At 35.9% G+C, this 22,684-nt stretch overlaps 4 protein-coding genes across 7 annotated transcripts; all 4 read right to left on the bottom strand.

The window, feature by feature from the left end:
- Window positions 1–17: 17 nt before the first annotated feature.
- On the bottom strand, window positions 18–723 carry LOC132167908 (protein SMALL AUXIN UP-REGULATED RNA 12-like). The gene has a single exon (XM_059578953.1). It carries the CDS (start codon window positions 643–645, stop codon window positions 331–333), a length of 315 nt encoding a protein of 104 aa, XP_059434936.1. The 5' UTR covers window positions 646–723; the 3' UTR covers window positions 18–330.
- An 8,405-nt stretch (window positions 724–9,128) lies between these two features.
- On the bottom strand, window positions 9,129–12,822 carry LOC132167905 (transcription initiation factor TFIID subunit 14b-like). Of its 3 annotated transcripts, none has more exons than XM_059578947.1 (6): window positions 12,604–12,822; window positions 12,150–12,238; window positions 11,821–12,042; window positions 10,938–11,125; window positions 10,735–10,856; window positions 9,129–9,457 (listed from the first exon to the last, which is right to left on the bottom strand). In XM_059578947.1, the coding sequence occupies exons 1-6, from the start codon at window positions 12,715–12,717 to the stop codon at window positions 9,368–9,370; spliced, it is 825 nt and encodes a 274-aa protein (XP_059434930.1). In that variant the 5' UTR covers window positions 12,718–12,822; the 3' UTR covers window positions 9,129–9,367. The 3 variants fall into 3 exon arrangements, with proteins under 3 accessions (XP_059434930.1, XP_059434931.1, XP_059434932.1); XM_059578948.1 differs by having other exon boundaries at window positions 10,735–10,850; XM_059578949.1 differs by lacking the exon at window positions 12,150–12,238 and having other exon boundaries at window positions 11,821–12,035.
- Window positions 12,823–14,150: 1,328 nt separating this feature from the next.
- LOC132167904 (pentatricopeptide repeat-containing protein At2g13600-like) lies at window positions 14,151–16,375 on the bottom strand. The gene has a single exon (XM_059578946.1). The coding sequence runs from the start codon at window positions 16,348–16,350 to the stop codon at window positions 14,914–14,916; it is 1,437 nt and encodes a 478-aa protein (XP_059434929.1). The 5' UTR covers window positions 16,351–16,375; the 3' UTR covers window positions 14,151–14,913.
- An 843-nt stretch (window positions 16,376–17,218) lies between these two features.
- LOC132167906 (DNA-directed RNA polymerase V subunit 7-like) lies at window positions 17,219–19,245 on the bottom strand. 2 transcript variants are annotated; one of them, XM_059578951.1, is made up of 3 exons: window positions 19,144–19,158; window positions 19,003–19,079; window positions 17,219–18,084 (listed from the first exon to the last, which is right to left on the bottom strand). In XM_059578951.1, exon 3 carries the CDS (start codon window positions 18,066–18,068, stop codon window positions 17,541–17,543), a length of 528 nt encoding a protein of 175 aa, XP_059434934.1. In that variant the 5' UTR covers window positions 18,069–18,084; window positions 19,003–19,079; window positions 19,144–19,158; the 3' UTR covers window positions 17,219–17,540. The 2 variants fall into 2 exon arrangements, with proteins under 2 accessions (XP_059434934.1, XP_059434933.1); XM_059578950.1 differs by having other exon boundaries at window positions 18,999–19,245.
- Window positions 19,246–22,684: the final 3,439 nt, after the last annotated feature.

The raw sequence follows: 22,684 nt of genomic DNA, 5'->3' as shown, positions 1-22,684 counted from the left end.
CCGATCCGAAAAAGTGATGAGAGAGATTTGAATGGGTTAAACATAAACTTCTCTCAAAGGGTGTAAACAAACACCTCTATGAGGAAAATCTCAAGCTTTATACATTTTTAACCCACAATATGTCTTTGGGTTTCAACTTTCAAGTTAGAGTCATTAAACATAAAAAACCCAAAATGGGCCTCCAACAAAAAAAGCCAAAAAAGAAAAGAAAAAGAAAGAAAGGATCAAGAATGACAAATGAAGAAAGATGTGAAAAAAAGAGAAGCAAATGTGCTGCTTCATCTTAGCCATCTTCTCCAAGAGAACCCATCAATTTCTTGACCTTCTTTTTCATCTGAGCATGGAGGTTAGGGACTGGAAGACGACTTCTTCACAGGGAATGGTGAGACCCATGTCGTGATCGAACCCAAATTCTTCCTCGGCTTGGCGGAGGAGGCATTGGAACTCGGGGTGAGTCAAGAAGGAAATCGGGACGATGTACCTACTTCTCTTTTCACCGACATAGACTGCAAAATGACCCTTTGGGACGTCCAGGGGAAGCCCATCCTCGTCGTAGTCGTGCTTCTTTCCCAAGCTCGAGCATCTTTTGAGGATTTGCTTGAGAACTGCGGTTTGAGGGAGTTTGTTTGATTTTCTGATGGCCATTTTTGGAACTAGTTGCAGCAGAGGAGATATGGAGGTTATGGGAGGAAGGAGGGATAATAAGAGTGTGAACTGTGAAGTGTAGGTGGTGGTGATGGGGGTATTTATGATGAAGGTTGAGGAGAGAGAGAGAGCGCCTTGAGGGGTCATGTGGCGTGTGGGAGCAAAGGACAGACCACGGGTGTTTTGGGGTATGTGTATGTGTGCAAGGACATGGTGGGAGCCTCTACAAATTGATACCGGTCACCGTTCATCATGAGTCGTTACAACCAACTTTTTTTTGTTGATAACTCTTTTTACGATCGCTTGTTTTTATGGTCGAGGATTCCCGACTCAAATTATGATCAGATTGATGTCAAGATTCAATTTTTATTTTGGAAAAAATGTAAAATCAGTTTATGTCGTTTATCTGATTTGCAATTAATTAATTTATTGTGGTATCAAAAATAAACTCAAAAGTCATTAGTATGCCAAAAAAATAATTTAGTCTCTACAGTCAAATTTCGTTCACTAACTTAACAGATTCTAATAACGTGAAACGTTAGACTTAATAAACTTGTGATACTTGTATTATTTAATTCAATGTCACATTAACAGAATATGTTAGATTAGTTGACGGAATTTGATTATAGGGACTAAATTATTTTTTTGGCATATCTCAAGGACATTTGAGCTCATTTTAATACCATATGAAGCTAATTATAAATGAGGTAAATTACAAGGACCAATTTTACATTTTTACCTTTTTCTTTTCAATCTTTTATATTTGAATTGTGTAATTTTTTGTTTATTGTATTTGTTATTACTTATTTATTAAAAAAAAAAGAAAAAAAAAAGGACATGGTGGGAGCCATGCCCATTGGGGTTTTTCTTGTGTGTTAGTCCTCTTATTGACACCATGGACCCCTCTCTCTCTCTCTCTCTTTGAAAAGTAGGTTGCTATAATTCTCAAGGTTCTTTTCCACTTTCAGTACAAATTAATGTTTAGAATTGACTAATATTTTAATTTTTTGTGCTCTCCTTTAAATATATATTCTGTGGGTCATTTTGGTCCAGGTTTGAAGGACACCACTCTTAATGCTTAATTGACCTGCCCAGTGGCTACACTTCAATTTCACCGCCACTCTGTTTTATACTTGCAAGTTCAGGTGTTCTTGGCTGCTGCCTCAAGTTGTACTTTCGGGTCAGAATTTTCTTTTAGGAGTGAACAGAGATTTCCAGTAATTCTGTCGTTCAAATGACTAGCAATTTGAACAGTAAATTTGCAAGAATTTCAGAATAGTCCAAGTAAATTTCGAGCGGTTCGCTCGCTGATCAGTAAAATCTAAATACGTTATTAGTATGCTCGTCAAATTTTATAAAAATTTGAGCAGTTTAAGAGAAAGGTTATGGCACCTATTTATTCTGAGTAACTTAAAATGCGAGACTCACTTGCTCGAGACAGGCGAGTTATGCAAAACCCATCTCTTCAACTATTCAAATTTAAGTGAAATTCCTAATAAAAGGGGATCCAATCCTGTACCTTCTTCTTTGGTGTTAAAGAACATTTTTTTTTTTCATGCATGAAAAAAATTTCCTTCTACATTTACATCCCCTACTACATCAAAAGTAATTGCAGGGCAGTATTCCAGTCTTGATCAGCAAATTTTATATGTTTCTCCATTTTTAAAATTATTATTAGATCTGTAAACTCATGTGCAGAATTTACATAAACCTCATAGATCCAAAGATAATTTTAAAATTTGAGAGAATAAGAGAAGAACTGAAAGAGAATGTATATCATATTTCAAATAAGAAGTCCATAATCCCTTTACCCTTAACATCAGGTGATTGATTTGTTAGAGAATTTTCTGAAATGGGGCAAGTGGGTGGCAACCCAAAGTTTCCACTCTTTTAACAGAAAGTAAATCTTTCCCATATTTCAAAATGTGGTGATTAAATAAATAATTACTTGAAGAGACTTGTGTTTCTCACCTACCTGAAATCACGGACAGTAATGTGTACTCTCCAGTACAAATCCTGTTGATGGTTTGGCCTTTTCTAATTGTTGGGTTCGTGATTCTGTGGACTCAGTGACATAAAACAACAGTTTCTCAAAGTCCACAAACAAATTATGCAGAAACCCATGTGTGTAACTTACTGCTCTCTCTGCACCTTTTGACCACAATACCTTTATCCTCAAATGGTCATAGCCCCTGGGAGTGATATATAACCACATTAATGCCAGTGGCTGAAAACTTTTCTTACTTGCATGGCTCCAATATTTTTAACTTAAATTTATACTTTTCAGGTTTATTTATTATCTGCATTTATATTGGCCGACGGATCACGTCAACCGGTGTGAAATTTATGTAATAAACGAATGTGAAAAGAATAGAAACTCTAATTTTACACTCTCAAGTTCAAGGACTACATATTTGCATATTCACTAGTATCTTAACTTTGTTTCCTCGTGTGCACGCACGAGCCTATGTTGTAATGTGACAGAAAAAAGTTAGGGGAAACTTTAGTAAGGACCACCAAACTTTCACCCGTTTTGAAATATCTCATCTGAACTTCAAAATCTCTCAATTTAGTTCCCTGAACTTTCAATTGCTCTCAATTTGGACCATTCCGTTAATTTTAGCTGTTAAAAATTCAAAAAAAGACCAAAATATCCATGATTTTTGTTTTTGTTTTTGTTTTTTTTGTTTTAAATAAAAAAACGTTTTAGAAGTTGAAATTTTATACAAAAGTCAGGGGTATAAATGTTATGTGACGTTTAAAATCTGACGGAGGGGTCCAAATTGAAAGCAATTGAAAGTTTAGGGGACTAAATTGAGAGATTTTGAAGTTCAGGGGGATATTTCAAAACGGGTGAAAGTTTGAGGGTCCTTAGTGAAGTTTTCCCAAAAAGTTAATCTCACAAGTGATTTAAAGAAACTATGATTATAATTTGATTAGTCATTTTGAAATAATGTACAAATATGATTAACAGTTTTTCCGGTTGTTACATGTAATGGCGGGGTAAATTTGAGAGAGCAAAAACAATTATTTGATGGGTACCCATGTATGAGATCTCTAAAATCCAAAGAATGGAGTAGTGGAGAAGAAAGATCTTTCACCTAATATTTGAATAATGCTAAGTATGTTAATAAGATTTGATGTTTGCCAGTTGTCAATGGGCCTGTTCTAAGTGGTTGTAATTCAAATGATCAGCTGTTGTTTCCACACAACTTGAGGAAAAGGAGAAAGAAAAGCAGATTCCTTGTAACAAAATTTACAATGAAAGGAATTGTACTTGTTGTTGAAGCCCCAAAAACAAATGATCAGATTATCCATAAGTGCAGCATTTGAAGCTAGCTAGCTAGCTAGAAAGAAGTGTCCCCAAAACGAAGGGCCTCCCATGTGGTCCTGCTGAAACCACAACCACGAAATAGGATGTTGTGATCAGACATAAATCTGCTCTAAATGTACACCACTGATATCTTCCCTAGCTTGGCTACATTCAGCAAAGTTTTCTCCCCATGTTCCAAGGCTCAGGAAAGTGATATTCAAAACATATATTTAGTGCCTGTGATGCTGCAATGTCCATTTCTGTCTTCCCTTTTTGTTTTTCTCAAACCTCAAAGAGTCCTTAGCAGTACAGATCCCCCCACAAACATGAAGCCCTACAAATCCTTCATAAAGTTGTCCTTAATTGGTACGTACCAAAGCCTAACTTCTGAAACACAATATCTTAGCTAGTTCTAAACCCATTTATCCAAATGCATAACTAGCTAGCTAGGTCCCTCCAACTCCTAAAAAAGAGCTCATCAACTTGTAGCTAGACTGTAGACAAAGAATTATGCTACCATTAATGTCCAAAATGCACCGCCTCTAGACTTGGTGTCACGGGGCACACACGACGAGGTGAAGTAGGAGGATATTTCAAGAAGCATCTCTTCTTTATCTTATCTTTCAGTACATCGAATGATCCCTTAAATAAGGAGTCTATATTAGTGTTACTTATGAAAGAATAATTAATGAGTCTATCTTCGGTCTTTGTGATCATACATTGTTTTAGTTGTTATATCTCTTAGAGCACTTCTAACAGCTTCATCTAAGCTATTTTTTTTTGGTTATTTTGGTGAGACAATTTAATAAAATTAGTTTAAATCTTTATTTTTCAGACACACCATTTTAACCAAAATACAATGGCGAGTGAACAATACTCACTATTAATAGTGAGTACTATTCACTCACAAATTGAATAAAAAATAGTTTTTCTCTCCCCCTTTCTCTTATGTTTCTCTTTTCTACTCTAATAATTAATAATAATAATAAATAAATCTTTGAAAAAGAATATTTAAATGGAATAGTGAAAGTGGATTGTTAAAATAGTGAGGCTGTTTGGGATGCTCTAAAAAAGTGACTTTTTAAAATTAAAAAAAAAAAAAAGAAGTACTTTTGATTATTTTTGTGAGTAAAATTTGGTGAGACTGCTAAGACTGCTCTTATGCAGGTAATTGTTATTGGGTAGGAATTCATAATCTTTTATGCATGATTGAGCCTTATTTAAGGCAACATTCTTTGAATAAAAAGGGTATGCACACTTTTACCCTTCAAATCCTGTGTTTGATAGAGTCCTCTCCATCAGATCAACAGTAGGAAACAGTAGGAAAGATCCTCCTGACTAGCTTTGCTTTGTGTTTTAAGAACTGCTACACATCTCATTTTTTTTTTTTTTTTTTTTTTAATTTCAAATTTTGCTTCTCAAATGATGTATCACGCTCCTATATGTAATATATTATTTTAGAAAATGTAGCATCATCATATCATGTACGTGAATATGTGATTGTGGCATATCATTAAGTAGGAAATTTTGAAAAAAAAAAAAAAAAAGAATTTTTTTCTCTCTTACTTATAGAAAAAGTTACCGAAGTAAATCTTGTCCGTAGAGGGTAAAAGTGGAATTGAAGAAGCAGAAAAGAAAAGTAAATAATAATTGTACGTGTACGTCGGCGTCTATGGAAGCAGCTCCCCCCATGTTCTGTGAAAGAGATTGGTCCGGAGGAAAAACAGGAGAGGGGGACTAGAAAGGCCCACCATTCTCACGGAAATGCGGTGCCCCGCAGAGCAAATAGACCCTTAATTATTATAAGGATTTTCTTTTAAGGTTGATGGTGACTCTACACCTTTAGGTTTAGCACATGATGGCCATGTTACTCTTGCCCCCAGACCCTGCAGTAAAGACAACATAGTAAGGTCGGAATATGAGATCATTCCAACTGCTTCAAACCGCTATCTTTTCTTACCCTGTTTTTTTTTTATACGAGAAATCACTCAAACAGACTGTAACTGCCTGCTTGGAAGTTGGAATCTTTTTTCATTTATTTATTTATTTATGAATCATCTGGTTTTGTGAAAACCCTTTTCTTGAATTAATCAATCACCTTCTTCCTTTACTGGTTCTTGTTGAAAAGTTGGTGAGTTCGATCTGAGGTACGATTTATGTCATATGGTAATACAAAAATGACTGCAGGTTTGTGATGGCATTAATTAACCTTTTATTATGCAGATGATATATTCATCAGGGTAGATAAACAAACACCATTCACACCCATGTGGGTTTGTAAGGGAATGCTTGAATCAAAGTGTAGACATGAGACATCCATGATGGAACTCAAATATGATGTTGTCAGAATACAGAGGCAGTTGTGCAGTAGAGAGCTTTTTGGCTAACTTTTGAAAATCAGTTCTCTCTTCTTCTTAAATCTTGACAACTTCTCTCAAAATTTGTTTCTCTAGTACTTCTTTCTAAGCAAGTTTTTGTTTCTCTCTACTTGGTTCAAACAAATTAAGGAATTAGTCCCACATCGCTCACTCAAAAGCAGGTCTAAAGCTTTATAAACTACAGGCAAAGGATAAAATATATGGCGGAACTAGAGGTGCTTGAGAGTTTGTTATTTCAAATTCATAAATTAAAAAGTAAAAATCTCACGCCCCTCCCTGGCTCCGTCTCTTTTATTTTTGATACTTGTTTCTCTGCTTAACATTGTGGGGACAAATACTAACAAACAAATCTAAACATACAATACTCATAAAAACATAAAAAAAGTTTTCGCCGCCTCTTTTATTTTTGATAAATGCATTAACAAACAACATTTTCAGACATAAAACTTGTTTCTCTGCTTAACATTGTGGGGATTGGGTTAGGGATCATAGCCATTTGTTTGTTTTATGTTATCAAGATAAATACATTAACAAACAAATCTAAACATACAATACTCATAAAAACATAAAAAAAGTTTTGGCCATATTATAACACCTTTTCAAACCAAAAACAAAACACACCCCTCAAAACCATTAACAAACAACTCATTAGATGCTTAAAATTATGTAGAAACAAGATTAGTTGAGTATACCTTCAAAACATGGCGCCAATCATATCTACTAAATACTTTGAGTAGAGACAGAGCAACATGATCACATAACCATGGTGATGCCATAGAAATGTAAACAAGCAAATTAGTAATGGAGAGTACTGGGCATTAAGGGAAATGGTCAAAAGAAAAGGCTCCAATAATGAATAATGATAAGCTTCATACTCATCTATCACACAAAGAAAAGCTACATAAAACACGCAACGTTGACCTATATGAAATGAGTGTGATAAATAGGTGTAAAGAATAGCGTTACTCGGAGATCATTGTTCACTTGAACCTACTTCAAAATTAATAGGATTTCTGAGATCTAAGGATAGGCTCAAACGTGTAAAGTGTACTAACGAGGGCAGCACATGCAGGACCCATCTGAAAGCTAGTGTGGATGGTCCGATTCCCATTAACCGTCTATAAGCATTTGAAGGACCAACAGAAGTACTAGAGGGGAGGGCCCTCAGCTGAATTGATGTATACTGCATATTAAATTCATCATGTGAATTTTGATGCTGGATCATGTGCTCTGCAGAAACCAGAAAACTATGGAAGGAAAATTCAACTAAGCAAGCTTAATTTAGGTGCAAATAAAGAGAAGGCTGACTATAAGCTAAGTTACTGAAAAATACATAGCAGTACTAAAACTTAAATTCAGATGACAACATAATCCATAACACACATTTTGCAAAGAGATAGCAGCAAAACTGTTGAGACTCTCAGGCAGCAATTTCACAATACTTCAATGCAGTGTATCATCCAAACATAGAATAACTAAACCCAATATTGTTATAAGAGAAATGCTATACACACTCTCACTCTCACACTCCTAAGTGCACATGTTCTAATATGACATAAAAAATCACTATTGGATCCAAAATTCAACAGTGATCTATCTTAGATCCAATGACAATTTTTAGTGCTACGTCAGAAAATGTGCATTTGAGAGTGTTGGAGTGAAAGTGTGCATAACAATTCCTCTTTTGCTAATAGCATCATCATGTGACCTCCTGGCCTCTCATAACTTCATAAGTCTTTCATTCAAACAGGTTAACTAGTTCCATCGGGTTTCTTAACAAATAAATATTAAAGGGTATATCCCTTGCAAGCCACCTTAAACCCAATAAACTATGAAAGGAAACACCTTTTGGAACAACTTGTGTCTTTGTTGCAACAACCGCGTTCCATAAGATCTAGTAAAATTCTGTTCAGATTAAATTGTATAGATTTTATCTCTATTTATCACCTGTACCAATTCAATATTTATCACACTAGCATTTACCATATTTAAATTTAACTAATACTGATATGACAAAATCTTAACCATTTAATTTAAAATCAATTGTTGAGAGTTGTGGAATTCTAGAAGATCCTGTTTTGTGATATAAGCATAATCCAGACTTGTGTTTCATTGACTTCCCCTTAATCGTATGGAAATGCATTCGTTTCCTTTGCATTGATTTATTATACATGTTACTATTGGAGTGAAATAAAGGATTTAAGAAAAGTATTCATCAATCGGAATTTACATAACTACTAAAACAATTCAGGCCACATATAACTTATCTATTCAAACAGCTGTCTTTAGAGACTCCAAAGGCCAGATCATCAAAATCCTCTCCCAAGTTAGGCCTACTTGTAGTCCCTCGTGTGGAGAAGCTCAAGCAGCCCTCTTGGCTGGTTTCCTGGCAGCTTCCTTGCACCTTGATAAATTCATTCTAGAAGGGGACTCCTCTATTGTTATTTTATCTTTATAGAATCCATCTAATGTTTTGGATTAGCATATTGAACATGTAATTTTTGAAACTTTATCACTTTTTCCAGCCTCTTCTATTTGGGAAGCCAGAAAAGTTAATAGAAGTGCAAATTTCTATGCCCATCATGTGGCATATAGGACCGCGGCATGAGTTTTCTCGGGCTGTATTCCCTCCTTATTCTCCCCTCCCCTCTCTAAAAAAAAAAAAAAATGGCTTTCAGTCAAATCAACAGAACAAGTTTGTAAAGAGAAAAAAGAAATAAAAAGAGGAATGTATTTTTTTCGGTGCGGAAATAAAAGACTAGCTATTTTGCTCAATGATACACAATAACAAATAAATTTAACTTTTAACCTTTTATTTATCTGATGATACATATCTTTTTTCCTCCTTCCCTTGATACATACTCAAATGACAAAAAAAATAAAAGAAAGGAAAAAGGCAAGAACCAAAACCGACAAAAAAAAAAATACTCCACAGCTGAGAATATCAGAGCATCAGATTATGTCAATAACTGTATATGCTGAGAAACCAATTTGAAGTAGAGTATCAAAATCTGCAGGATCAGATGTATATTCACTGGTCAGAGAGAGATTTCAACTGTTGTTGATGCGGCCCATCAACCACACTAATTTGTCGCCTGAGTTTAGCAATATGAGCTTGAACCTAATACAATTAGAGCAAAATCAAACTGTCAAAATACTTGGCTTGTACACTTCTTCTGAATGAAATTCAAACAAAATATCTAGATTAAGATATGTCAACAACAAGCTTAAGTGCAACTACGTAATGCATTACTCAAGCTAAAAGTATACAGAGGTTCAATTTCTTCCATAATCTCTACTGACATGAAATCCATCCCACTGTTAACTCCGAAATATGGGATTCAAAACATATTCAGAGAAAGTCCCGATCCTAGTAAGTCCCCTGAACTGGTCAATCAGGTCTATGCAGCCTAGCCAGTTTGTGAAACTGAAATCCATGACATGTTGGGTGGGTCTTAGATAATGATGTCCAACATGATATGTCAATAACTCAGCATGAGCAACTAGCCATTAAAGCAAATGAATTGGGAAGAGAAATAAAGCACGGTTTGACTGATGCTATACTAACTGATACAGAGAAAAGTCAAGGAGGTTGGTTTGGTACATTATACGGAAGAGGCATCATCGGGAAAATCATTTAGCCCCAACTATTTGGTTTGAGCACTAATGCTGTTGTTCCATCCATTCCGAAGGCCTGAATAGATCTTTGTAAATGATCCTAACCACATCTCGATGTTAGGATTCGACTTTGTCATTCTTCTTGAGGCTCCTACATTGGTATTGTTGTGGGGAGGATGACCAGAAAAAGACACCTCCTAGTTCAAGTTAGCCTAACCTTTTGTTGCAGGTCACAATTAAGCAGTACTATTTAAATAAAAAGGAACCCAAAGACAAGCCCTGTGACTGTTGAGGTTATTGTCATGCATTAGAAAGCTCTTCTCCATTTCATGCAAAACCCTTCACCACAAGCAGAGGAATATCATGAACAAAACTAACTTCAACAAACATGGCTATGGCGATGCATTTTTCTTAATCATCATTGGTGAGTTTGAGCTTTCATTGTATGAGTTTCATACAATGCGTAACAAAGAAAAAAAAAGATGTAGATAAGAAACGTTAAATTTGATCTAACAAACACCAAAATCCATCAATTATAGTAAATACACACTGGGGTGGTATAAATAATTTGAAGTTAGAATTGGGGGCCATGCTCGATGTAGATATAGTTTTTTTACATTTATAATGTTGATGACTTGGATGATAATATTCTTCAACAAGAATGGTTACAACACAGGCAGCATACATGCTTTCAAGGAAGCAAGGATGTACTTAGTTGGGTGGTAATGCCATGCATAATAGCAACAACTCTCACTAAAGATTAGAAGAATTTGTGCTGACCTGTTGACGAGCTGCAGCAAGTTGTAATAACTCATCTGCTTCTGAGAAATTCATGAACCATTGACTTAGGGGGTGATCTTTAGTGTCACCTCGCTTCTTTCTAATTGCATCCTCAACTGGTACTACATGAAATTAAAAGGCATATTTATTCGTAGAAAGCATGGCCAAGAGCAAAATTACAGACAATCAGTTAGGAAACAAACCAGGAGGAGGCAAAGTAAAGCCAGCAGGTAATCTGGGCAAGGTTACAGCTGGATGATTCTGCACACGAGCTAAAAAGCCCTCTGAAGGCTCAGGGAACACAACCTCATCATAGGATTCCACAACAACGGGCTTCTTAGTGGACATGGGACCAGATTCATCTTCTGGGTACAACTTCAAATGATGATATCTGTGAATATAATTATATTCAATACACCGAAAGCCTAAGAGTTCATATGTTCTTTACATATTGGGCCTGCACATTATTGCCTGTATCTCATATATTTCATTTAAACACACAAAGGATCAGGACGATTATTTGATGAGATCCTTTTGCTTAAACACAAAAAGTATCGGACAAATATTTGATGGGTAGCACTTGGCACACAATACATGGTAAAAGTCAGCCCACCTACTTTGGTCTCTTCAGCTGTTTGATTCCATTCAAAATCTTTGGAGATGAAACATATGAAAATACATGGTTAAAAAACTTAAGTAATTGAAAAATATGAAAATACATGGTTAAAAAACTTATGTAATTGAAATCATCTTTGTTAAACAGGGTTCAACCACTAACCCATCAGAAGGTGATTTTTGGTCTGATATCTATGGCAATAGAGCATTAATGTAGCAGGATTTGTAGCTAGAGGATACAGGTAGTTGCCCATGGCAGGTTTGCCACCACGATCTTATTGTGGAATTTAAAACCAAGTAAGAGTTGTATCAAACTTAATGTAGTATTATTGTTCGATTTAGTACTATTATTCTAATTTGATCACCATATGGCTCTTTGCTCTATACTCGAAAATACACCTAGTATTCAATTATAGTTTAGGCCAAATAACAGATAAATCAGAACCAGACAACACGCGCAAAGCAACTTACAAGTTCAATGGCTTGTCACAAACATCGCTATGGAAATAAAGTGTAATAGCAATCTCAAATTCACCCCATCCAGCTTCCGATACCTCGAAAGGTGGCGACTCCAAAACCCTTGTGGGATTATTGAAACTGGAATGTAGCTGAAAAACAGCGCGTTTTACCACCACTCCCAGATCCTCATTCGATGCCCCGCGAACATACACAGTCCACTTATGCGACTGGTACCTTATTAAAAACTAGAGAATGTAAAGAACAAGCATTTTACTCAATATGTAAAGCAACTAATTGAAGAAGCTATAAAGCTACCAAAACAACACCTAAATAGTACTTACTCGCTTGCCTTTTTACCAAGCCAGAATGAGATGTTACCATACACAATGGGAAGGCTTATCTCAACATCCTTGAGTTTCTTATTCAAAATCTACCAAAAAAAAAAAAAAAAAAAAAAAAAACCCATTAACTATAATATCTTTGTATATACAGAGATAACGCAAGTTCTAAAACAGTCTCAATGTGCCCAAAAGCTATTTTTGGATTCGTGGGAAACATTCTCATGGAAGTTAAAACAATGGGTAATGATTCAAATTTGGTTTTAACACTAAGCTTACGAAGAAAAACTACAATGAAAATCAATAATTTACTAAACAAAAGAAAACTGAAAACAAGTTCTTGGCTTTGAGATTCAAAATATTTTCAAAAACATTTTCTGAGCTTCTGGGTAGCATTGCTTTGGTGATTCAGAAAATGGGTAATCGTCCAAATTTGAATCGAACAAAGAACCATTACCCTCTTTTCACTGTCTTCGGATTTGATCATTTTGGTGCGCAGTGATTTGGTTGTGGACCCACTTATCTCTGGCTGATCTGGAACGAGCTTTTTCGAAGACGAACTGCTTGTCATATCTTGAAACAGCTCCTCCTTCTTGGAAATCCAAGTTCGAAACCAAGAAATTAGGGTTTTTCCCTGCAAAGTTACAGAGTATGGTCTCGAAGCCACTAGGGCCTCTAGAATGATCGCCTGCAACGAGGTTTCGTATGTGTGTTACACAAAGCCAATCGAATTGTGCCACCACATCAACACCGAAACTATTTCGTAGTAAATGACTCAATTACCCTTACTTTAGTGTTGTGGCGCAACTCTGAATTGCTTGTCTAGGTGAGCCCGCCAATGTGAACCTCTGCTATTTCTTTTACCGTTAAGATGACGGGTAGTCGGGTATGGCTTAAATCTACCTCCGTACGTTGTCTTGCAGTGATGCCCTTATGCTTTGGAGAGTTTTGACTTTTCACCCAACTTTCTAAACCACTTAGCTTTTCACCCAATTGTTCACTTTATTTATTTATTTATTTATTTATTTTATTTTACAACTATCAGACTTAAAATGCTGGCGTGATAGTCTTTTCTCGATCTTTAAATCAATCATTGTTATTAAAAAAAAATAAATAAATAAAGATTAGTTGAAATTGATACGTCAGAATTGTGAAATAACTATAGGATAAAAATGTAGTATAAAACATTACTATTTTTTTTGTTTATATTCATGCCCGTGCTCAACCACAAGATTATCTTTTATACTCTCACCCGAATCTAAATATTCAATTAATATTCTAACATTTTTTACTCAACAAGTGAGACCCAATACGCATAATATTTAACTAAAATTGGATAAATTGTAGAATAAAGTTTGAACTCAAATTTTTTGCTCTGATGCTATTTTAAATCACTAGTTATCTAAAAATCTTAAGCCGTAAAAAATAATAAATTTAATCATTTAATTAAAATTTTAGCAAAAATGCCTCATGGTTTAGTAGTTGAGAAGTAAGATGAACAGCATGACAAATGGAATTGTCTTGTCTCTCAGTTGCTACCCTGATGAATAAAATTAAAGTTAAATATTGATATTTAAGTACTTTCATTTGATAATTATAATTGGAGATTAAATACTCAGCAATGTCAACTGTGAACCATCATCCCTGCATCCTCTTGAAGATGTTAGATTGGAAAGTTGCTCTGCTCAAAAAGTGATGGTGTGATGAAAAAGAAGCGGGCCCCGGAGATGTTTACATGGTTTGAATTAGTCATATCATAGAGATGGGGATGCATTATGCATACATTTTGGTATAATCAGTTCAAGATTAAGTTTTTAGGCATCCTCTAGAAGAAAGTTGATCATTGAAAAATGGTTAAAAACTGAGAGAAATTAAAGTATCACCAAGACAAGAATTTCCCAATTTGCCACAACTAGAATGGTGTTTCGGAATTCTGAAGTAAATGCTAGAGAAAGTGATTGAAGAAGGAAATCATAGAAACTTGGTCATTTTATTACTTCAATTCACAAAACTGAGGTGTTTCCCTTTCATCCAAGTAACTAGAACAATGATGGAGGGTATGCCTATATATATGCGCACAAAAAACTATACGATCACCAATGCCAAGTCACTTAGATCTGGATTTTCAGTAATTTGCTGTCCGAATTGCGAATAATCCAAGCAGTAAAATTACTGAAAATCTTTATTTGAGTTGCATAACAAAACTGGAAAAGGAAAAGCCAAGTGGTGAATCACCCAACCATTTCTTGCAGAAAGATAAACAAAAATCCCAGAGGAAACTTGATTGATGCATTTGTTTTCAGGTTACCAGTCTGAGTCTTGTGCAGAGCGTTGTTGGTTGAGAGCATCCTAAAACACATATCTACTGCCTGTATGTGCCAACCTGCAGCAGCTGCATTCAGCAAAATCAGCCTACTAAAGACACCAGCGCTGAATGAAGTTTTTTTTTTTTTTTTGGGCCAGAGAGGTTGTCATTCATCTATGAGAACAGAAAAGTCTCTCATGAAGGTTCTAGCTTCACTTTTGTTCTGGGTTGACACTCCATGAACTTGTCAATTTCAGACCTCGGCCTCAGAGGTGCCACAAAACCCAGGGCTGCTTACCTCTTTTCTCCTTGTCACTTCCTGTTTCAACTTTCTATTAGATGCTACCATTTGACCACTTGCAATATCAGAATTTAAGTTTAGAGGCCCATCTTTAAATTTCGCATTGAGTCATCTCCTCATAATTCAAAACCTCAGATGCCCTATTTGTTTCTCTTTCAGAATTATGTGACCTCAATCCAACTACATCCAACGTCTTTCTTTAACCCTCTCTCCTTCATCAACTCCCTCAACTGCTCAATCTCATCCCACATACCAAACTTAGCATATAAATTTGATAACATAACATAAACCCCAACATTCTGAGGATCCAAGTCAAGTGCCTTTTGAGCAGCCAACTTACCCAACTCTATATTTCCGCAATCCTTGCAGGCACTAAGTAAAGCCCCCCACATGGAAACACTGCAGCTGCCATCTCCTTTACAGAGCATCTCATTCACCAGCTTCCATGCCCTTTCCAACTGACCAGCCCTGCAAAGCAAGTCAATCAGACAACCGTAGTGCTCTGGGCCAGGGTCCAACGCGAAGTCACGAGTCATGGATTCAAAAAACTCGACCCCAAGGTTCACTTGGCCAGTGTGACCACAAGCAGAAAGGACTGTCACAAATGCGACCTCATCTGGCTTAATCCCTTCCTTTAACATCTCTTGGTATAATCTAATAACTTCTTTAGAGTGTCCATTTCTTCCATAAATTCCAAGCATTGAAGTCCATAAAACAACATCCCTTTGACACCCTCCTCCTTTTCCAATTCCTGCCAAATTAAAGACTTGCCACGCCTTCCCCACTAGGCCACACTTGCCATACATTTCAATCAATGAACTCTGCAGAAACACATCCTTTCCCACATCATATACTGTCCGAATCAAATAAGCATGCACCTGCATCCCAAATTCAAATGCAGATAGCCCAGCACATGCACGTAATATTGCTGACATTGTGAAGTGATCATAATCCAAATTCATCACAGGCATCTTGCGAACCAGGTCAAGTCCCTCAAGCCACATCTTAGCCTCACCATAACCTGATAAGAGTGCATTAGCACACACCGTGTTTTTTACAGGAATTTCATCAAACATCACTTCTGCATCATCGATAACCAACGACTTCGCATACAAATCAACTAGAGCGCTTCCCACAAAAACACTGGATGACCAGCCTGATTTGGCCACAAGGGCATGTACCTGCTTACCAACTCTAACATTTCTGATAGACGACGAAGCTGTTAAAGAGCTACACAAAGTGTACGAGTCTATAGGTACTCCATTAATTTGCATGAAAGAAAAGGTTTTTAGTGCATTAAGTGCCAACCCATTTCGACTAAACTCAGATAAAATTGCATTAAAATGTAGTGGGTTTCTGGGGTTCATGAACCTGAAGAAATTGGTCAAGGTTTGAAGGTTGTTTTTGCGATGGCATGTGGTGTATAAAACGATGAGTTTAGTGTGAAAATTGAGGGAGATAAAGAGCAAGCCTGTTCTAAGTAGGCGAGCGTGCAGCTTCTTAATGGCTCCAAGATTCTTGCTTTGAGAACAATGGTTTAAGAAGCCAGTGATAGAATCTAAGCTTCTGGTGCTGTGGAAGTAGGATTGGTCGGTCATAGAAACTGGAGGCTACGAGGTCTAGGCGTTTGATGTAACAATGTACAGTTTTTAGCGCTGTTTTGAAATGTCAGTTATTTACTGTCAAAACTTTGAAGCGGATTCTTTTGATTTGTTTAGATGTTTATATGAAAAATTACACTTTACCCCGAAGTTGAGGGTGTTTTTTAGTTTGGCTTCCAAAATTTTAATTTTGACAATGTATTTTCTCAAACTTTTAAATTTTTACAATTCGACCAATGTTATTCCAAAATTCTCATATTGCCCATAATTTTTAATTTTAATTTTAATTTTTTTATTAAAAAAAAAAGAAAAAAATAATTTTGGTGGTGCAAAAATGGCTAGATGTAGCCACCTCGATTTTTTTTTTTTTTAATAAAAAATTAAAAATTAGGGACAATATGTGAAGTTTGAAATATAATTGGTCAAATTGCAAAAATTTGAAAGTTTAGGAAGGTACATTATCAAAATTGAAATATTATAAGTCGAATTAAAAATTGCTCCAAACGTGAAAAAGTGTACTTTTTCCCAATGTTTATACCAACTAAAAGTCAACTTTACCCAAATTTTAGTCAAAGAGCCACTTTTAAAATAACCATACATCGAATTCTTTACATTTTTTTTTTTATTATTAATTTAATTTTTAGTTAAATGTTTTTTTTTTATTTTTTATTTTTATTTATTATTTCTTTGTTCTTGGTAGATAAGAGAGAAAGGGTAAATGAATTAAGGGGCAAATAATCAATTAATATCATCCATACTAAAGTTGAAAAACCAGAAGCAAGGACGAAAGGCTTCCAAGGAAGCAAATGAAGATGCATTCAAATAAAATCAGTATGCATCTTAGGGAACAAATAAAAGCTTCCTAGAAATTAATCTGAAACTGCACTAATTTTAAGAAATTAAAGTACCGTTCATTTAGTACATGATACCCAATAAAATGTATCACAAAATTTGAGTGCCCTTAGATATTCAACAACACTCGACTTTAGATATTCTCAAGTAAAAGCATCACCATCCATATCAGTCATGGATGTGCAACCTTTTCTCTCTCTTGGAGGCTTTGTTCTTGAAGGCATATTTCTTTCTTGGAATCAGCTTGGGCTTTGAGGGAGGGCGGACTTCGTAGGAGCTCTCATTGTATTCAGCAGTAAGTCTTAATGCCTTAAGATTGCTGAATAATCCTAGCACTACGAAATTGGTCCTAGATAATCACCCTCCAAACTGGCCAGTGCTTGAAATTCCCTTTCTGCCTCCATCCACATTGTTCCAATCACAATGAAACGGACGACGACATTATTTTCGATCTTCGACTGCTTGTCCCGGAACAATGGACTCTCCCCACCCTCGAAGCAGTAACCTGGCATTTTCAAATGAGCAAGATAAATTTTTTCGATTGGCCCACATCTCAAAAAGACCCCGAGCTTGAGTACCCTGTGGACAACCCCCTCTGCAATCTCTCCTCTGTACAGATTGAATGTGAGGGCGCTAAACACAACTGGGAAGATAACATCTCCCGTTAGCTGTTTGACTCTCCCCTCTCCTATGCTCTCCAGAGTTGTGACAGCAAGATAATATCCAAGATCCTTAGAAGCCTTTCTGGCAGCAAAGTCACCCAACAGGCGAATAACGATTGATGTTTGAAGCATCAATCCTTCTGCATCCAGGTTTTCAGCAGGGATTGTGACATTCCAGGGCAACTTTACTTTGAGAAACATTTTGTTTTTCCTCCACCTGTCATAAACCAAAAGAATAAGACAGCAACCCTGAGTGTTCTTACCTTCTGAGTGTTAGTCATCCATATGAAAAGTTTAGAGGATGAACCATACAGTCAGCTAAAATAAACCATCATATTCAAGATTCTAAATAATTGTATAGAAAAACACCACAAGGTTATAAACAAACAAACAATAGCTAGAACAAAGCTCTGCAAATAATTGTGAACCTTATGCATCATTTAACCATATATCTTTCATCAGTTACTATCATATAAAATTTTCAGCATTTTAGAAGCAGAAGCATGGCCCAACAAATGTGCCTCACCATACAATATATAGTGTATACACAAGTAACACAACAGCTTTAACAGTGTATTATGATATTATCAGTGTAGCCTTAATGCTAATTTCATAAATTACTAGCAATATAAAATTGCTAGTCCTACTAATTATTAGAATATTACATTTTCCAGAAAACGTTTATGTTTCTTGAATTTTTTTTTTCTTAAAAAAAAAGTGAAAAAAGAAACTAAAATACCTCCTGCAGTCACCAGCCAAACCCCAACAAATAAACATCAGAAAACTCTGCTCTACAATAACTTATCACAGACACAAAACAAAAATTACACCTTGAATACCAGACAAGTAATTAGCACACCATATCACACTTTCGAAGGGGAGCTTTCATCAAACAAACCCAACAAAATCACAGTAAACTAGTGTGTGTGCGACAGTGCGAGAGAGAGGACTTAAAGGGAGTTGTCGGTTTATGTGTGTGTTGATTGTCGTTTTTTCAACACATTCGCCATCAAGACAAGAAACAGCCAAAAAAATGCAACGATTTAAACCCAGGAAACCAGAAACAGATGGCGGAAATGCAATGATTGAAACCCAAACGCCTACGAATAGGTGATAGGAAAAAGATATGACTCACTGCGGTTTGGACGAGTTCGTCGGTGTAGGCCTTAGCGCGGATCGGGGCCGAGAATCGGCGAGTCTCAAGAATGCCCGTGGGTGAGAGGCTTCCGACCTCCGTTGGTGTGCAGTAGACGGCGGCGTAGCCTCCTGGGTTTGACGGGTCGCCTGAGAATGGTGGTTGTGTAAATTAGGGCTACGGCGGGAGAATGAATTTTGGGGGTACTAGTCTGTTTCACGAGTGCTTAACAAATGACAGGCGTGATCTACTACTGAAACATGACCGTCGATTCGGAGAATATGCTTAAAAGAGTTTGGCTATCTGTTGCAGCATAGCACAGCTCTTTAGTTCACAGTCACAGCTGTTTCCAAAGAAGAAACTCGTCAACGGTCAGAATAAAAGTCAAATGTTTTCTTTCAGTAGTTAAAGGTCTGTGATAAAATTCAACCACGTGAACTCCAAATCCATGTCATTACTATCCATTTATTTTCGCTCCCGCTTATTTCAACAGGATAATATTTAGTTAATTCTATTAGAAGGATTAAGAGTAGGTAGATTAACTAATAACCGATTACTGATTACCGATTATCGACTTTAACCGAATCGATATTAATCGTAACCGATAGTTATCGGTTGGTTAAAATTTTTTTATCGAAAAACCAATATGACCGATAAGCTATTTTAATTTTTAATTTTTTAGAATTTTATATTTATTATTGAAATCAAAACGATTGAAACTAAAACAACATCGTTTTGGTTTTACTTTTGTCTATTGACTAGCCAAAAATCTATTCTAAAATAACTAATTTTTAATAAGCTATTTTAGGCTTTAGCCCAACAAAATGTATTTGAGCCTAAAAAATAATTAATTTTTAGCCAAATTAGCAACCAGTAAAAGCCTAATAAAAAGCCCACAAAAGCCCAAACCGATTTAACATTAACAGGTTACCGATATGACAGATAATTTTCAGTTAACACTTCTTATCGGTCGGTAATCGGTTATGATTTAGTTAACCGATAGCTTATCGGTTAACCGACCGATAAGCCCATTAACCGGTCCGAACCGATCGATACCCAGCCCTAAGAAGGATATTTTTGTTCCCCATAGAGGATCTGTTTCTTTGATTTCCTCCTCACTTTACATCGTCCCGAAGCTATAGTGTTTGATGAAATGTGCAACCAATTTTAAGTATTTCACACGACTATAATTTTAATCACGTGTATATAAGTTCTTAGGCATATATTTTTTATAAGTCGATTTTTAATAATGAATTCTATTCAAAGTTTGGATCATTTGGCATCAAAGTTAGGCACCACGCCTCGGATTTGAATAAAAAAGAAGGTGACTTATGAAATAGAGTGAGCCATTATGGACGTTAGATTCAGAAATGTTGTGGTAAGTTATGATATTAAGTGTCCTACATGACTTAAGTACCGTTTTGAGATTCTTAACCATGTGTATATAAACTTTTGAACACTTTCCCTTGGAAGCCAGTTTTCAAGAATGAATTTATATTTGAAGATTATATCATTTGATATCAGCAGCAAGCACCACATTACATATTTGAGTCATGGACTGTCGTGGACGTCAGTTACAAAGTGTGACGGTATATTGTGATCCTAAGTGTATTAAGAAAATGCAAGAGAAACTGCATTGATTCTTGAAGTTAAAGCTTTTTGTGGGTCTAATCCCCACTTCTACATCTACCGACAAGAGAGAGAATATAATATATGCATGGTTACAACATACAACATTGTTATTGTCCCATATTACACCAATTGATGTAAGCGAGAAGTGAGATGAATGAAAATGTCTTCACTGCAGGGGATTGTGAGGCCACCCATTGGATGATCAAATCCAAATTCTTCCTCAGCCTTGCCTAGCAGTTCTTGAAATGAAGGCTGGTTCAGAAACGAAACTGGAACTACAAATCGCTTCTTTTGGCTCTCTCCAACATATATAGCAAGGTGGCCTTTTGGAACATCCATAATAAATGCTTTCTTTGCAAATGTGTTTGATCGCCTGAGAATGTTCTTAATACCAGGCAAACGAATAGCCATCACAATCTGCTAAGAAAGAAATGAAAAGGGTGAAGAAAATAAAGGATTTGAGAGCAGATGGCTTGGATTGGCTATGGAATGATATGTGTATGTATGTATATATATAAGCATTTGAAGTCTCTGAAATGAGGAGTGAGTAGTGTGGAGGGAGACATAAGCAGCTGAAGGATCACATGGAGGTGTCCTCCAACCCATTGTCAAGAACTTGATATTTTTGCTGGAAAAAGTTTCGGTGCAAGCTTTTGTGGGTGAACAACCTACAAGGGTCCCATTTGAATCAAAGATATTCAGAGGCAGCCAAATAATATCAAGCTACTAAACTTTCCCTTGCTTTCTTTCCCTTTCCCTCACTCTTTTCTCATGAAATCTTTCCAAACAAATAACACTAACCCCTTTCTTTTTAAGGAAAACTAAACCCTTTCGCTTTACCCCCAGGATAAAATTTTTTCATAAATCTTACAGAAAAATGGGCCACATGCAACACGCATGTCCCAATAATGGAGTAATGCTATAAGGAGAACTAGACGAGTAATGCTAAAAGTTATTACTCGGGTTAGAGTTCTCTCAAATGTGATGTGACTTTTAAAATTACCATTGAATATGAAATTATCACATTTGAATCTATTAGTAATTTTAAAAGCCACATTACATTTGGAAGGACTCTAATCCTCCTTATAGCATAACTTAAAGGCTCAAACACAAGACATATAAGAACCCTTTCTAAGAAATTGAACGTGTAATTGATAGGATTTTCAAATTTTAAATTTTAGTTGGAAAAAAAAAAAAAAATCGTTTCTTACTGAATATTTCAAGGTTTTAGTTGGATGCATTTCTATACATGTTAGGTTGGAGAAAAGGTACTGAATTTTGTCCTATTTTAACAGGCATGTGGCTTCTCTTTCACTCGTTTTTTTTTTTTTGTTGTCTCAGCAAGCTCTTCAATGTCCTCTTCTTCTTTCTTTGCTAGCTTTACGTACAAAAGATGTTCATAACCAATTTGGCGCAATTGAACAAAACCTCCATGATATCCATACTTCCTATTACCGTTAGTTCCCTCTTCTTCAAGTTCCAGTAGAAGACGGAATCAATCCCTACATATATATGCAATTACCTCTCTGAGCTATACTTGTACACTTGTTCCTTGCACAAGCCTATTGAGCGGCAGACTCAGATTTTCAGCCAACCCACCTAAGGATTTCAACATACAATGTCAAATTACAGCCATTAAAATGTAGATGTGAGCAAAGAAAAGATGAAAAACAATATCTTTTTCAGCCAACCCACCTAAGGATTTCAACACACAATGTCAAATTACAGCCATTAAAATGTAGTTGTGCAAAACAATATCTCGAACCCCTCTTTTAGGATTTAATAGAAAATTCTAACGGAAGGGGACATTGCAAAAGATGAATACACTAAATTGAGAGAAATTAATTGAACTTTAGGAAAGACATCGTAAAAGTGGTGACAATTCGCGGAGTTAAGTGAAGTTTCTTCTAATTAAAACAATTTATTAAATATCAGTCGATATGTTAATGTATAGGCTGATTTATTTTGGGTTTTTTGGTGTTTGGTATTGATATTGCCTGATATTGACAAGTGATATAAGAGGAATGCTATACTTTTTAAAAGGAATTTC

Source organism: Corylus avellana, chromosome ca1 (genome assembly GCF_901000735.1).
Source record: "Corylus avellana chromosome ca1, CavTom2PMs-1.0".
Lineage (NCBI taxonomy): Eukaryota > Viridiplantae > Streptophyta > Magnoliopsida > Fagales > Betulaceae > Corylus > Corylus avellana.
Note: the sequence above shows the minus strand (reverse complement) of the source record. Positions and strands in the feature narration are given on the sequence as shown.